This window comes from Emys orbicularis, chromosome 3 (genome assembly GCF_028017835.1).
Source record: "Emys orbicularis isolate rEmyOrb1 chromosome 3, rEmyOrb1.hap1, whole genome shotgun sequence".
Lineage (NCBI taxonomy): Eukaryota > Metazoa > Chordata > Testudines > Emydidae > Emys > Emys orbicularis.
In genome coordinates, this window is record NC_088685.1 from 127,577,945 (window position 1) to 127,594,392 (window position 16,448).

General features: G+C 38.2%; 1 protein-coding gene across 1 annotated transcript in view; it reads right to left on the reverse strand.

The window, feature by feature from the left end:
* The window catches only part of PDE10A (phosphodiesterase 10A), a 309,295-nt gene that overhangs the window by 13,423 nt on the left and 279,424 nt on the right, over nt 1-16,448 (reverse strand). Inside the window, exons 16-19 of the mRNA XM_065401635.1 lie at nt 15,512-15,662; nt 9,286-9,441; nt 3,904-4,076; nt 450-561 (exon numbers count right to left, since the gene is read on the reverse strand). Coding sequence (XP_065257707.1) covers nt 450-561; nt 3,904-4,076; nt 9,286-9,441; nt 15,512-15,662 — 592 coding nt within the window. The remainder of the gene's footprint in view (nt 1-449; nt 562-3,903; nt 4,077-9,285; nt 9,442-15,511; nt 15,663-16,448) is intronic.

A 16,448-nucleotide genomic window follows, 5' to 3' on the forward strand; every position in this document is an offset into this window, starting at 1 on the left:
TGTTCCATGTATAGATTCTCATTACATCGTCTTTGTAAAGGGAGCTTTGTGGCTTATTACAAGGCTATCATCACAAACAGCTACGTCTATTTCAGAGAACTCCCACTAGTGATCTGAAAATCATACAGATTTTCTTCTCTTTTGTCTTGTTACCCATTAAATCACTTTCTATTATGAGGAGATGCCTTCTAAATATAAATCTTTTATTTTGGGAAAACAATATACTTCTTGCTTGCAAGTTGATGACAAACCCCCATACTAATTTAGCTGCTCAAATACTTTCCAGGGAGCTTACAATACAGCTGCATGCATAAATGAATATATTTCAAGACATACCTAGTAAGTAATCTATTGAAAATTGTTCTAGATCAACCTACTGTTGTGTTCCTTTCTCTCATTTATCTGGATATTTTCCATATGTAGAACAAATGTGAGAGACATATACATACCTCAGCCCAGAACTCTGCATATATATCATTAGTTGTCAATCTGGTAACTGGCCACAACTTTGTTACAGAACATAGATCACAAGCTGTCATCATCAGACCAATCATACGATCCCTAGAATACAAGAATATGAAATTTGTTATTTAGATAAAGCTTTATATTATTGTGTTTTGAAACTCTGTGTGTGTCCTGTCATATATATATATGTCCAACAACAAACAAAAAGTACAAATTCTACAAAATACCTCCCACATAACTCCACCATCCCCCTTTGATATTAGCTCATTGATAATTCATCACATGAATCATATTAGTACCATATCTCTCTTATTCAGTTCAGTAGCTTATATTATTGAAAAAAGGCTCTATTCAAGAGCAGCCAAGTGAAAAATTTGAGCCAAATGGCTGACCCAAGCAAGTGTAAATAAAATGTAGTGTTTCAAGGAAGATCATTGATTTATAGCATACATTATCCACTTTTGAGAAAAATTATGTCCCGTGATTTATACCTGTTGTATTTGTGAAGTTTTTAAGCAATTATTATATCTGACTTGGTACTATACTAAAATGTGCCTTTGTATTTTAAATATTGTATGATGCTAGTCTGTTTTGAACATGTGTTAGTAGTAAATTAGAATTTCATTTGTGCTAATAGCCTGTATTTTTATTATAAGATAGATTAATTTAGTGCCATACATATAACGTGTAGGAAATATACGCAAAATGAAGATCTTTCATACTTATGCAGAGATATAAACATTAAGTAGTTCAAGGATATCAGTGGTCAGGTATTCTCATTTTTAAGCAGTAATATACATGCCCACTCTAGTATGAGTAAGTTTAGTCCAGAGCTCATTTTCTATTGTTAATTTACATAATGGCATGTCTACTCTTGGAAATTTACCAAAATATCTATTTTGTAATAATTATTTCAGAATTGCTATTTTGGTAAATTTCCAAGCCCTAAGAAGGACTTTTCCATTCTTGGGACATTCTCAGGGTTGCCATCAGGAGGGTAATCCACTTTTGTTGTTTTCAAAGTGGGCTTGGGAAGCAATGGGGAAAGAGGAACTTGTTGCCTTCCCTGAGCTTCAAGATACTACAATGATAGGTGCGATAAGAAACCCTCCATAATAGCCAATGTGGAAATACACCTCTACCTGGACATAACGCTGTCCTCGGGAGACAAAAAATTTTACTGTGTTATAGGTGAAACCGCGTTATATCAAACTTGCTTTGCTCCGCTGGAGTGCGCAGCCCCGCCCCCCCGGAGCACTGCTTTATCGCGTTATATCCAAATTTGTGTTATATCGTGTCGCGTTATATCGGGGTAGAGGTGTATATTTATTCTTTACATGGTCAGGAAGCTTGTTCCAGAGTATTTTCCATTCAAGTACCAGTTTTGCCCCAGTGTAAGACATACCAAGGGACTGAAAACTGGTCAAATGGTGGGATTTTCCACAAGAAACTCTCTCTCTCTCTCTCAATCATTTTGAAAAGTTTTGTTAGACTGTGCTACTTTAGTTTGGAGGGGTGGAATGTGTCTATGTGAGGTGCTTTTTTTTTTTTTAAATAGGTATTTGGGCCTTTGTAATTCACAGGTATTTGTAATTAAGGACATATATTGGAATTGCACATTTGAATTGAGAATTTATGATAAATATATATCATAAATGTTTAATGTGATTATTGTTAATGACAATTAAAGTGTTATAAAGCACAAAAAGATGAATAATTTGAAATACCCTGAATTCACTAATTCACTAATTGAATACCCTAACTAATTCAGAGAGTTAACTGATTAGAATCTGAGATACTAGGAGAAAGTAGGGGCTAAAATATTTAAATACCTTTTTACAGGTCACAAAAATGCTGCATGGTCATATTGTGGATAAGTAATGATCATTCTGTTATATCCTCTCAATACATGATTAAAAATACTTAATTAAAAAACTGCATCTATCCTATTTTGTTTTATCCAGAAGTTTTAAATTTCAAAGGTTAATGCAAAATTGCTTTGAGTATATATTTCTGAGTTTAGTTATGTTGAAAGGTACTTGTGATCTTTTGTGCTTTCAGCTGACCAAATTCTGAAGTACTTGGCACAAGAGTCCATTCTCCTCCATACCGGATATTTTAATATGGTGTAGCGGTAGTGCTCAGATTTTCATTTTGGCATGGATGAAAAAACGTCCCATACAATCTTTGTGTTTTGCATACCTAAAAGTAATAGATTTCATCCAACTCACTCTGTCAAGCAAAACCTTAATAGTGACCTCAGCAATCTTAAAGCAGAGTAAATGGACTGTGTGGCAATCAGATGTGTCAATCTGTTGATACAAGAGAGTATGAGATCACCATCAAGATTTGGCATGACAGACCAAGCTGGATGAAGCTGGGGTATGTACTGCTTTTCAGTATGTGCTGGAGGTAGAATAAATGCCTTATAGAGTGTGGGGTAGGTTATGTGAAAGTGGCAAAAGAGATTGGAGACTTTTCCCTTAATTTCTTATTTTCATGCTTTCAAGGATTTAGGTAGGTGAGGTGAATCCTGGTGCAACTTTCATTGTCACAACACTTAGTTTTTGTTTAGGCATGCAAGTGTGAAAGTATATTATAAAACCTGATGTTTCTGTGGTCTAAATCTCAAGGATAAGGGGTCTGATTCTCCTCTCACTAACCCTGGGTTTCCAACCAGTATAACTCTACTGATGTCAATGCAGCTACTCATTATTTACACTGGCATGGGAGGAGAATCAGGCCCTATGGCTAAAAGTATTTTTATATTAACTGTATGAATAGGTAATTACCATTAAAAGGATTAATTGATTTTAACTAGAGTCGGCTCAGGAACTTAGGCCCTGATCCTGCAAACAATTATGCATGTGCATAATTTCACAAATATGCATAATCCCCTTGAAGTCAATGAGACAGGTGTAAAGTTAAGCATGTGTGTAAGAATTTGCAGAACTGGGGCCTGAGTTACTAATGAACTCCTCAATAGGAACAGTTTGAAGGCAATGAAATGTCAGTGTGATAGATTTAAACAAAGTATCTGAACACTGTAAATGACTTTTTATATCTGGAATACTATATTTGTGCATATATATATTTGGTCTTAGAGCTTACTCTGTGTAAAGCAGGGGTTCTCAAACTGGGGGCTGGGACCTCTCAGGGGGTCGCGAGCTATCAGTCTCCACCCCAAGCTCCGCTTTGCCTCCAGCATTTATAAATGGTGTTAAATATATAAACAAGTGTTTTTAATTTATAAGGGGGGGTCGCACTCAGAGGCTTCCTATGTGAAAGGGGTTACCAGTACAAAAGTTTGAGAACTACTGGTGTAAAGAACAAGATATTGTGTGCTTGGTAAAAATTCTCATCTTAATTCTTCTTTGTTGTCATTTCCAGAAACAAGATTCTTTCTTCAAGTTATGAATGTTTGCTTGTTTGCTTTACCTATGTGCTTGGTTTTTAAGGTTTAAGGCTCCTGTCTGATGCAGTTCTTCCAGCTGTTTTCTGTTTCCAAAGTACAGGGCAAGGTCTGTGGCAATGATGGCTTTGCGGATGATCTCCAGGACCTGCTCGTACTCGCTGGAGCTCAGTTTGGAGAAGATATTGTGCCCTTCCAGCTATGAAAAAATAAAAAATAAAACCAATAAAAAGCACAAGCTCTAATTTTGAAATGATTCATGGAGGATAGGTCCATCAATGGCTATTAGCCAGGATGGGCAGGAATGGTGTCCCTAGCCTCTGCTTGCCAGAAGCTGGGAATGAGTGACAGGGGATGGATCACTTGATGATTACCTGTTCTGTTCATTCCCTTTGGGGCACCTGGCACTGGCCACTGTCGGAAGACAGGATACTGGGCTAGATGGACCCTCTGTCTGACCCAGTAGGGCCATTCTTATGTTCTTCTTATTCCTATATTTATTTATCAGTTTACAACAGTTTTACAGCCCACTAGGGATTTTTGTATTTTATAAATGAAAACATGAACAGCATGAAACGCGCTTTGATATTTTCTTTTTAAAAGGTTAACATGGAGCTGTTGCTATGATTGAATTGCTGCTCTGTGTTTAGGGTTCAAAGGCATGCATACTTTAGACACCATCTCTCACAAAACTCAGTTCATAGATCCCTATTTTTTGCTATAGTACATCCTACCGTGATTAGCCCAATCCATTGTCATTAACAAACATATTATCTCTATTACGAATCTTAAATCTTCACTCCATTGATTTTTGCACTCTTCATTTCCCCAAAGTTTGCAAATGAATTTACATTGTGGGCCGAAGTTTAAAAATTAGGAACAAATATCTGCATGTGTCTAACATGTACACAAATAACACATGTGCAAGTTCAAACCAAAGATTTGGGCTCTCACATTGTCAGATGTGTGGATAACTGGGCATTTGCCCACCTTAGTACCCGAACTGCACACAAATTAGGCACTTGAAATATTTACATGTATCTAACTTTGAAGATCTAGCCCTGCAACCTTCCCTAAAGATATGGCCTGATGCTGGAAGGTGCTGGGTACCTACTGCAAAGTACTGAGTGCCCCTCCAGCCCTGGAGCTGATGGTTCTCAGCACTTCTCAAGCCCAATGTTTGCTTGTTTGGGCTTTGTTTGTTTTTAAACACTCCTCTCTCCTTCTAAATGGAGAAAGCTCTCTGAAGGTAGAAGAAATTACTAGGCAGAAATACATTTTAACAAAACGTTTCCCAACAGTTCTACAAAGCACTCCCACTTACAGCTGGCTTGGGAGCCTGGGATTCCCAGCCTGATCCAGAGTGCTGAGATGCCACTAGCCTGGCAAACTGGCTTGGGATTTCTTCCTGAAGATAACAGGAGTGTTTTAATAGTGCACAGTGTAAGTGTATGCACAATATTTAATATCGATAAAGAAATATCTAGTTACTGTAATAAGGTTATTGCAATTTGATTAAAGTGCCCTAAATAAAATGTAATTAATATTCATTAGCAGATGCAACTTCCTCTTTCGAAACGAAGTTAGGTATAGTACTTTCATGTGTGTATATTTAGGGAAAGGCATCTTTGTTTAAGAATGAGCTGACTTATGAACTAGAGAGAATAATGTCTTACACCATGGAAACTATGGCAACATACCATGCTTCATGCCCTTTCCATTTTTGCTATTATTAAACCATATGTAATGACCAATATCCATATATGGTGACCGCTGGTGAAAGCTACACCATCTAGTTAGAAAACTCTGGACTATCCAATGTTTCTCTCCTTTTGGAAACAATTAATTAAAGGTCTTGCTAAAACCCAGAGGGGGCAGGAAGAAAAAAGGATGAACTAGCCAAATTAAGGTGCATATAAACAGAAAACATTAAAAATACATTAAACTTGGATGTGCTTCAACATTTCATTGCCACTTGTGCAGAACATAACCAAAAGTCTCCCTGCCTTTTGTCAAGCATTATCCATAAGGATAAGTTGTTCTAAAACAATTTCTTATTGGTACAAATAAAATAGGCTTGTTTTTGCCCATCACCGGGAATGTGAGCTTTATTTTACAACATTTTGCTTGGACAAATATATTTATTGTGAATAACGAAGAGAAAATACAATCCAATTTTGTCTCAATGTTCCTTTGACAATGTCCCAAGTCATGGTACAGGATGTTTCAAGAAACTCATTTTAATCCATCTTCAGCACTCTGGTGCCAGACAGTGTTTAGCAGTAGTTCTCCTAGTCTGGATTTTTGGCATTGATTTTTTTCCTACTCTTGCTGCATGATTACCATTAATATGCTCCATGTTCTATTACTAAGGTTATGCAGTAGCATAACACCACAGGGTGTGCAGTAGGCACCTTTTAGGACCTCAGAAGTTACAATATCAGGAACATTAACATGACCAGATAGTTATGACTGTTTCTGCACACAGTATTAACCTACAAGAACTGGTTGGTTTCTTATGTACTAATGAAAGCTGCCATTTTGGGTATGCCATTTATGTTGCTGAACACTATGTGGAATGCATGCCTGCTGATAAGATTTGATTCCTTCCATGATCAGCTAAAACTGGTAACTGGAATCCTCTATATTTATACAAAATAAGTAGGGCAGTCAATTAATCATAATTAACTCAAGCAATTAATGCACAACGAATTAACTAGATTTAAGAAAATAGTCACAATTAACTTCAGTTTTAATCACATTGTTAAACAATAATAGAATACCAATTTAAATTTCTTATAAACATTTTGGATGTTTTTCTATAATTTCAAATATATTGATTTCAATTACAATACAGAATACAAAAGTGTACAGTGCTCACTTATATTATTTTTTATTACAAATATTTGCACTGTTAAAAGATAAACAAAAGAAATAGTATTTTTCAATTCATCTCATACAAGAACTGTAATGTAATCCCTTTATCGTGAAAGTGCAATTTACAAATGCAGAATTATTTTTTTACATAACTGCACTCAAAAACAAAACAATGTAAAACTTTAGAGCCTTCAAGTCCACTCAGTCCTACTTCTTGTTCAGCCAATTGCTAAGACAAACAAGTCTGTTTACATTTATGGGAGATAATGCTGCCCATTTCTTATTTGTAATAAATAATAATAATATATGTGAGCACTCTACACTTTGTATTCTGTGTTGTAATTGAAATCAACATCTGAAAATGTAGAAAAACATCCAAAAATATTTATAATAAATTTAGATTGGTATTCTATTATTGTTTAACAGTGCAATTAAAACTGTGATTAATCACAACTTTTAAAAAATCTCATGATTGTGATTATTTTTTAATCATTTGACAGCCCTAAAAATAAGTATGTCATAAATCTATGTTTATGATGGTTGAAACAAATAGCTATAAAGTTCTAATTAATGTAACATTTTTACTATTACTATTACTATTTTTACTGCTGACACACAAGGCCAGATCCCTCAGCTCTGGTGGGTGCTAGTCTAAGAAGGTTCCCTGATCCTGGGGCAATCCAGTCCCTAGTGCAAAACAGAGCAACCTAAAGGCTGCTTTATATGACACTGGCCACCAGTGTCCCCAAGTGACCATTTTGGCTGCCAGTATTTTAGCATACACAGTAGCATCCTGGCCATGTCCCATTTCCCAAAACACCACCCTGTGCCCAATTGCCAGGGCTAGGATGTAGCACAGGAGCAGCTATGGTGGATCTATACAACTCAGGAATTCCACCATGCAGAGGAAACCCCAAATAGGCCATTACAGTACTGATTTAAGTTTGCTTTGCACTGCCAGAGTAGCAAAGAAGTCTTAATAGGAATGAGTTTCTTGCTCACTGTATATAAACTCATTTGAAAAACAAATATTAAAAATCTAATGCCATCCTAACCCTGAGGGCCTCATTTACACTCTCCTAAATGAAGGACCATTAAGAGCTAAGGCTTACATTCTGTGAAGGCTTCCATGTATATGATTCCTAAAAATATGAATCACAAGATGTGCTTATGAATGTGATACAGAACACGTGCTTTTATGAATAGCTGATAAGATATTGAAGAAAATAAATATGCTCCCCTTGAAACACCAGGAAGAGAAAAAAGTTAGCAAGGGATTAGAGACACATTACCATGAAAAGGGTGTGTATAGGGAATGTGCACACCAAAATGAAAAGCAGTGAGCACAGAAATCATAATGGACTAGGAGCTATTTTTGTAGCTATGAAGTCTCTCTCTTTCCAGTTCAACATCAGTTTATTTTTAATGAATGACAAAATACCTGTGTGTTATCACTAAGTTTAACTTTCCTGAAATTGGTTAGCACGCTCTTGGTAGGTTTGTATTAACTCAACTCACAAAGGCACTACTTCATATTATGGACCCACCAGCATACAAAATTTAATATTTAAAACAGTTATTTTTAAATCACAGAAGAAGAAGAAGAAAGCATATGAAAATAATCAAACTATTATGTACATTTTTCCATGCATGCCAAAAATTATGTTTGCTCCTAGGTAAAGGATGCATGCACATTTAAAGCCACGCATTTAATTCTCCCAGGAATTTATTGCAGCAGATTGCTATAACTCTGAAATAAAAGACTAATAAGCACTGTTGCCAATTCTTGTGATTCTATTGTAAGTCTCAAATTTGGTCATTTTAGGTATGTCTACATTGTAATCCAACATCTGTTTACCTGTGCCAGAATGGCTAAAAACAGCAATTCAGGTGCAGTGATGCGGACTTTAGTGCGGGCTGGACCAGCACCTCGGGGACCCTGGGTACCTACTTGCATTGCTAGCCCATGCCGTGGCATCTAGCTGCCATTTTAGCCATGTTAGCATGGGTAAAGACAACATAAGTCTACCTGAGCTGCAACCACATCTCAGAGTGCAGTGTAGACCTACTCTTTCTTGAAGCATCAGCTGCTGGAATCACCTGACAATATGGGAATCTCAGGGAATTTTTCATTTAAAAAACAAGTAAGTTTCTAGGTTTTCACGGCTAGAGAAAAAAGCATCAAAACATGACCCAAGTGCACTCCAAAGGCTCAGAAACCAGACAGCAAATAAAAAAAACCTCAATTCTTTATATTTTTAAAATCTATGGGGTTTTATGGAAATCTCAAGATTTTGGGGGAGGGAGTGGTTGACTCCTGATTTTTTAACACTTAGGATTTGGCAATAGTGGAATACAGGCTTGCTGTAATAAACTGTGGCCACATTTCTTGCACATATTTTTATTTTCTAGTCTAGCACTACAAATCTAGTAATGAAATTAAACATGCTTAAAAAATAGCTATTAAGAAATGCTGAGTCTACTACATTGACTACTATGATTCTAAGCTCTAGTGCATTCAGTAATCCTACCTGCAGAATGGCCACTGTCTGGGAGAAGTGGTGTTGCTCCATAGTCGAGGTGGAATAAAGAGCTGCCAGAGGGTGATCAAATTTCTGAAGGTAGCTGTTGCTGTAACCCCTGTGATCCAGGTCATGACACAAGCATGCAACTAGGAGACCTTTTCGCTAAAGAAACGTGTGAGGCAAACAAAAAGAAAATATAAGAAGTGAAGAGATGCATTGCCTTGCCTCTAGGTTTCACTTTAATCTCTTTAAATATTATACAGTCACACTACAATATATAAATTAAAAAGAAACCAAATGGCAGTTTGTTCACTCTATGCAATGGATTTTTGATGCTCTCAATTTTCCATTTTATTAGTATGACTGTTTCAGGTTTCCTGTTTAAAGTATGTTTTCTTGGTATTCTAAACTCTATGTAGTTGTCTACCAGATGCACAGACTATAGCTCTGTTTTATCACAGAAGTTACACAGAGTGTAAACGTATTTGGCCAAATTGTTCTCATTAGATCCATGAACTGAGCTTGACCTTCTTGTGTGTGTGTGTGTGTATCAGCTACCTGCCCCCAGATCCACTGACAAGTTTCCAGGGGTCCAGGAGTCTGTGTGGGAGGAGGATGAAGGAGTCAGGGAACATACATCATTCCACGCAGTACCCGTCTATCAATTTACTAAACAATTAAATACAGGCTGAGACTGTATTAATTGGATAGTGGAAAGCCTTCTGTGCTGGAGAACCCCCCTTTAAAGAAGAACTATGGGGGAAAAGTTCCAACAAGTTGGGGAAGTCCAGGAGAGAAGCAGGAGGCCCAAAAGCCAGTGCAGATAGTTACTGAGAGTCAACCTACTGTTTCTTCAGTAATAGGCAAATCCTGTTCCAAATGGAAGGATATGGAAGAAACTCCAGGAGGGGGACTTTGCAGAATTAAAGTATACACTTACATATTCCACAGGACGAGCAACTGGGCCCATTTTTGTTAGGTGTTTATATGTGTGTATGTATAGGTGTCTGTGTGTGATGGTCCAAAGAGAGGGTGGGAAAAAGCAACAAATTTATACTTCATCTGAAGACAAAATGCTACATTCTACACCCAGCCTGAGCTCTGCTCAGATGCATAAAAGGGGGAGGCATGAGGAGCTGGTTATTTCTAGGAGCGGCGCTCATTTACACCAGTAATGTAAGGTCCACCTTATACCAGCAGAGAATTGGGAGTAGAGAGGAGCAAAGTGGATTTAGCAGACCAGCCCAAAGATTCTGTGGCCTGGAAGGGATCATTGTTTATTTAACAGGATTTAACAGCAACATAACAAGCTAACCTTGTTTTGTTTTTTATCATCAATTAAAAAAAAATTGGTCTGTCTGTTCTTAAATTACAGGAGGACTGTAGCGGGGTGGTCACCCGCTCCTGCTCTGAGGGGTTTAAAAACAGCCCTTGGAAAGGATGGGGGCGGGTGAGAGAGAACACCCTGGGCTGATTGGGGGAAGTAGATGCAGCTGGGCCACGCCCCAAACAGAGCCCAGCTGGCCCTATAAAAGCCAGGGCAGCCAGAAGCTCAGCAGTCTCTCTCTGAGTGCAGAGAGAGAAGGGCCTGGCTGCAGGGAACTAGAGCAGAGTACCTGGGTGGAGCAGGGCTGGGGAAAGGCTGAGGAGCTCCAGCCTGGAAAGCCCCAGGCTGTGGCCTGGTGTCAGGCCAGGAGGTACTGGGGGTTGCAGAGGGCAGCCTGGAGATAGGCCAAGGCAGCAGGCCCAAACCCAACCTTGCCTGTGATGAGTAGGCTGATACTGCAGTCTGCCCCAGGGAGTGGGGCTAGATGGTGACTGGCAGTAGCCTGATACTGAGGCGAGGTAGGGTTAGTGGGTGGGGCTCCCCTGGGGAGGGGAGACCTAGTGTGTGGGTACTGCCAGGGCGCAGCACCCTGAGCAAGGCAGATCACCGGCCTGCAAAGGGTGCTCCGGAGGCTGGGTCGAGCTAATTCCCTGGAGGACCAGCAGGAGGCGCCGCAGGGGTGATTCCGCTCTTGTTACAAGGACAAAACAAGGAAGCTAATTAGTTTTAGATTATTTTTCTCATACAAGTTGTGCAATGATAGTACATAGAATTACATTTTTATATTGCAGGCTCTCTCTCTACCATATAGACAAATTGCATTTGATAAGAATTTTTAAATAAAATCCTTATTTGAACTAGAACACCAGTGTCACCTTCTGGGGTGCAATCCAGACTAGTGAAGAGTTGTCACCTTTTACCCTGAGTGCCTCAGAATGCCTTGCTACTGTAGCTCTCTACCTAGGACACCCACAACTAGCAACAACCATGAGCTTGATGTCTACGCATTGGGCAGCCCTGATCCAAAACTTTGGATCCTGGAGCTTGCCTGCAATACCACAGACTTCCACTGCTCTCCCCCAGCCTTGGTTAACAACTGGTAAGGTGATGCCCCAGCCCTGAATTTTCCCAAAACATGTGATCGGAACTGTCCTGGAACTATCAGAGGAATGTTAAGGTTCGTTGTTCCTTTAAAGGGTCACTATCCAACAGGTGTTATTTTAACTGGAGCTACCAAACAGTTCAGTTCAAACACAGCATTGGATTGGTTCAGATTAAAAATAAAGCAAGTTTACTTCATTCCAAAGAGATAGATTTTAAGTGTGTACAAGTATAACGATTAAAGCCAGAAATGGTTACAAGAGAAATAAAGATCAAAACGATTTCTAGTAATTAAAACTTAACAAGCTAGACTTGGTTCAAGGTAAAATCCTCACCACACCTTTCCATCAAGATGGCTGACCAAACCCCTTGATCAGGACCTATCCCCCAAAATCAAATGGCTGGTACCTTTGTCTTCTTAGTAACTACCTTCTATCATAAACTGCAACATGAAAGGAGACAAAGGCAGATGTAGACAGGGAGGGGCAGAATTGAGAAGGGTCTTGAAGGATGACAATTTTTATTATTATATGTGCTAGGTGCTTTCCAAACACAGAGGATGAGAGAATCTGTGCATTGAATAGAATATAATCTGACTACTGAGGATATTCTGAACCCTTTGTTTCCTATACTACCAGGAAATTAAAACAAATATTAAAAGATTCTTTCGCCATATAAATAAAAAGAGAACAAGAAAATAACTGGAGCCACTTTGCAGCGAGGAAGTGTAGAGATTAAGGATTATCTAGTTATGACCCAAAAGCTAGAGGAATACTTTGTCTCCATTTTCAGTAAGGATGCTAATATAGAATATGGGGGCAAAGGCAGGATGGCAAATGGGTGTGAGTAAACAGAAATGCAAATGGTCTTATTTAAACTCAAACAGCTTCATATGTTCATGTTGTGGTGACTGGCTAAGCTCCATCCGAGAATATTGAAAGAATTGGCACATAACGTTTTAAGTCTGGTAGCAAAGATTTTTAATAAATCTGTCAAATTTGGGGTGGTACCATATGACTGGAGAACAGTAAAAGTAGTACCTATATTTAAGAAAGGGAAAAAAAGTGATCTGGACAACTGCAGACCTGTTAGTCTGACCTCAATATTATGCAAGGCTTTAGAACAAATTTTGAGGGGAAAAATCATTAAAGATGTGGAGGTAAATGAAAAATGGGATACAATGCAACATGGGTTTACCAAAAGTAGGTCGTGTCAAACTAACCTGATATCTTTGTTTAACTGATATCTTGGAGATCAATAAAGCCTTTTATAGATATCACATGGGAAATTATTAGTTAAACTGGAGAAAATGGGGATTAGTACAAGAATTGTAAGGTGGATAAGGAACTGGCTAAAGGGGAGATAACAGATTCACCTAAAGGAGAACTGTTGAGCTGGACGGAGGTTACTAGTGGAGTTTCTCAAGGATTGGTGTTGGGACAAAATGTATTTAACATTTTCATTAATGACCTTGGCACAAAAAGGAGGAAGTAGTAATACAATTTGTTGATGACACAAAGTTGGGAGGCATTGTCAATCCAGAGGAGGGTCAGAATGTGATACCGGAAGAATTGGATGACCTTGAGGACTGCAGTAACAGAAATCAGATAAAATTTAATAATACAAAGTGCAAAGTCATGCAATTAGGAGCTAACAGCAAGAATTTCTGTTCTAAACTGGGGAATCATCAGTTGAAAACAACAGAGGAGGAGAAAGGCCTGCATGCATTAGTCAACTGCTTGATGACTATGAGCCATCAATGTGATGGGGCAATGAAAAAGGCAAAGGCAATCCTAGAATGTAACAGGCAAGGTATTTCTAGTAGAGATAAGTAAAATACATTTATTCATGTCTAAATATTAGTGATATCGTAGCAGAATTTTTGGAAGCCTTCTTGATCCATTGCTAACTTCAAGCACTCAGCCACTGACCTCCCAAGGATCTGCTGCACACCATCTACCCACCTCTTTGCTGGTTGTCCCCTACTGCAATGACCTGCCGCCATTCCTTCCATAATAACTTTCTCAAGTTAATTTCCATCTCTATGCCTGATGTGATCAAAATAAATAAGTTTACACCTGCTGATATCTGACAGCAGGGTCTACTTATCTCCAACAAGGAAATGTAATCAAAAGGGGGAAAAGTTGAATCATGCAGGGAAGGAAACTGGAATCCACCCTTTGTACTTTCTCCCACGAAAAGTATCCAGTAGAGATAGGGAAGTATTAATGCCATTGTACAAGATACTGGTAAGACCTCATCTGGAATACTGTTTACAATTCTGATTGCCCATGTTGAAGAAAAATTAATTTAAACTGGAACAGATGCAGAGAAGGATCAACAGGAGGATTAGGGGAATGGTGGATGCATCTTACGAGAGAAGACTGAAAGAGTTTGGCTTGTTTAGTTTAGCAAAATGAAGGCTAAGAGGAGATATGACTACTCTCTGTAAATACATCTGGGGGTAGGCACTAGGGAGGGAGAAGAGCTATTTAAACTAAATGACAATGTTGGCCCAAGAACAAATGGTTATACGTTGGCCATGAATACATTTAGGCTGGAAATTAGAAGAATGTGTCTAACCATCAGAGGAGTGAGATTCTGGAACAGCCTCCCAGTAGCAGAAGTGGGAGCAAGCAAACTAGATTTAAAATTGAGTTTAATAAATTTATTAATGGGATTATATGATGAAGTTGCTTAAGATAGCAGGGGACTGCACCCAATGACCCAGGGGGTCCCTTCCAGGCTTATGATCCTCTGAAGCAGGGAAAGACACAATTGTCTGTGAAATACCACTGCATTTTATAGTGAAATTTGGGCAAAAAAAGTATTACACTATGCACTGACTTCAAATGGGAATTTTGCATGCATAGAGAACAGGATGCAGTTTTTCTTTTTTACGTTGTTAACCGAAATACCACCCAAATGAAATGTTGTATTTTGGGCAAAGAATCTCTCGCTAAGTAAGACCAAATTATTTTTGTCAAAGTTCTGAGAGGTGGAAAATATATAAATAAACCCAACCGCCTCCCCCCTCCAAGAAATCCCCACACCAACCAATACACACTTGTAAATCTGAACCCTAGAACTGTTGTCTTGAGGATGGAAGAACTCCCAATTTAAGAAATACATTTTGAAATCTTATATGGCATGGATTCCATCTAAATCAATTGCTGAACTAAAAACATTTTGTTCTTTCAGATCCGGAAATTATTTCTTGCACAGTATTAAAATTCTGAACAACCATCATCATGCTGTGTAAGAATTCTAATTTTAGTTGGCTTAAAGATCATTCTTCATGACTGTAAGCATTATTATGGTAATTTTATCCATCCTGATCTACATCTGAATTATACAGAAAGCAAGCTTTAACTTAGAGAAAGAACCCCTTTGCTTTAAAAGAACATAGAAGGGCTTTTTTCTTTTACAGAGTTTGCCATTAGAAAGTCAACATTTACACACAATTACCAAACAGTGGTACCAGATATCACATTATTTCCTGTATTTAGAACAGCTGCGCATTGCTGACAACACTGTGTGGTAAGCATGGATAAATGCTGACTTTTTAATGGTAATCACTATGGGAGAGTGCCATCTTGAGGACACCGCTGTGGTATATAAAGACCAAATTTTATAGAGAAGCCCACAGAGAATAAGTTTACAGAAAAACTCAAAGCAAAACAATAATAGAGGAAAGATATTGTATGTATTTCTAGGACAATTGACACCTTCCTTCCTAGCTCAGAATTACATTGCTGTCTGAGTTATGAGATTTCGTGAGAGTACTATGGTCCCCGTGCTTACCTCCAGGTCTGTGAAAAGCCCTTGGTTGTTCTGAAGTATGGCATACATGCAATGTGCAACTGTAATTGCATGCTTCCAGTTGTGATAGGGCACACGGCGATAGTTCTTCTTTACAGACATAGTAAAACGACATAGCTTTTCAAGTTCAAAGCTTCAAAGAAAAAATTGGTGAGAGAGAAGAAACAGAATGGAAAAAATGACAATAATTCTAATTCACCCAAAAATAACCCACTCTTTATAACAAAAAATATATGATTGGTTCCCTTTCTAAGATCTATTAGAATTATGAAACATTTAGATTCCAGTAGTCAGAGTACAATTCAGGGTGGTGGTCTGATTTCAGTCTGCCATGTTCTGATACAGTCAATCTTCCCAAGTAACTCTCAGGGTTCATTTGCACAAAACCCTCAGAATCCCTGACTGTTGCTTCCTTAAACAGGTATCTACTGCTAATAATCTCAAGAGAAATAATTAGCATAAAGTAGACTATGTTTGGCAAGAAAACATAACAATTTCTCCTCTTTTCTTCTTCTTTGATACATTTTTGCCTTTGACTCCATTCCAATTGTTGGAGCATGTAGTGGCTCCAGAAATAGTTTCACTGGCTTTTTTTATTGGGTTATTGTCACTCTAAACATAATTGACATCCTCTGAACATAATCCATGTCTCAATCCAGATAGTTTGAGGGGCTATTTTATTTAAGGAAACCTCTCTCTAAGCCTGTTTACCTACCATAATTACTTAAAATAGACTGGTGGTCAAAAGAAATTGGAGGTGGGGGTAGTAGTAAAAAGGATTGCTAAATCAGCATTATGTGATTAAGCATAAGCATGCAGCATTTAGAATATCTACCAGCATCGCTGTTTCTGACTGTCAGTGTATTTATGTGGCCCTTGTCAAAAAAGTGTCTGAGTGTCTCACAATCATTAATGGATT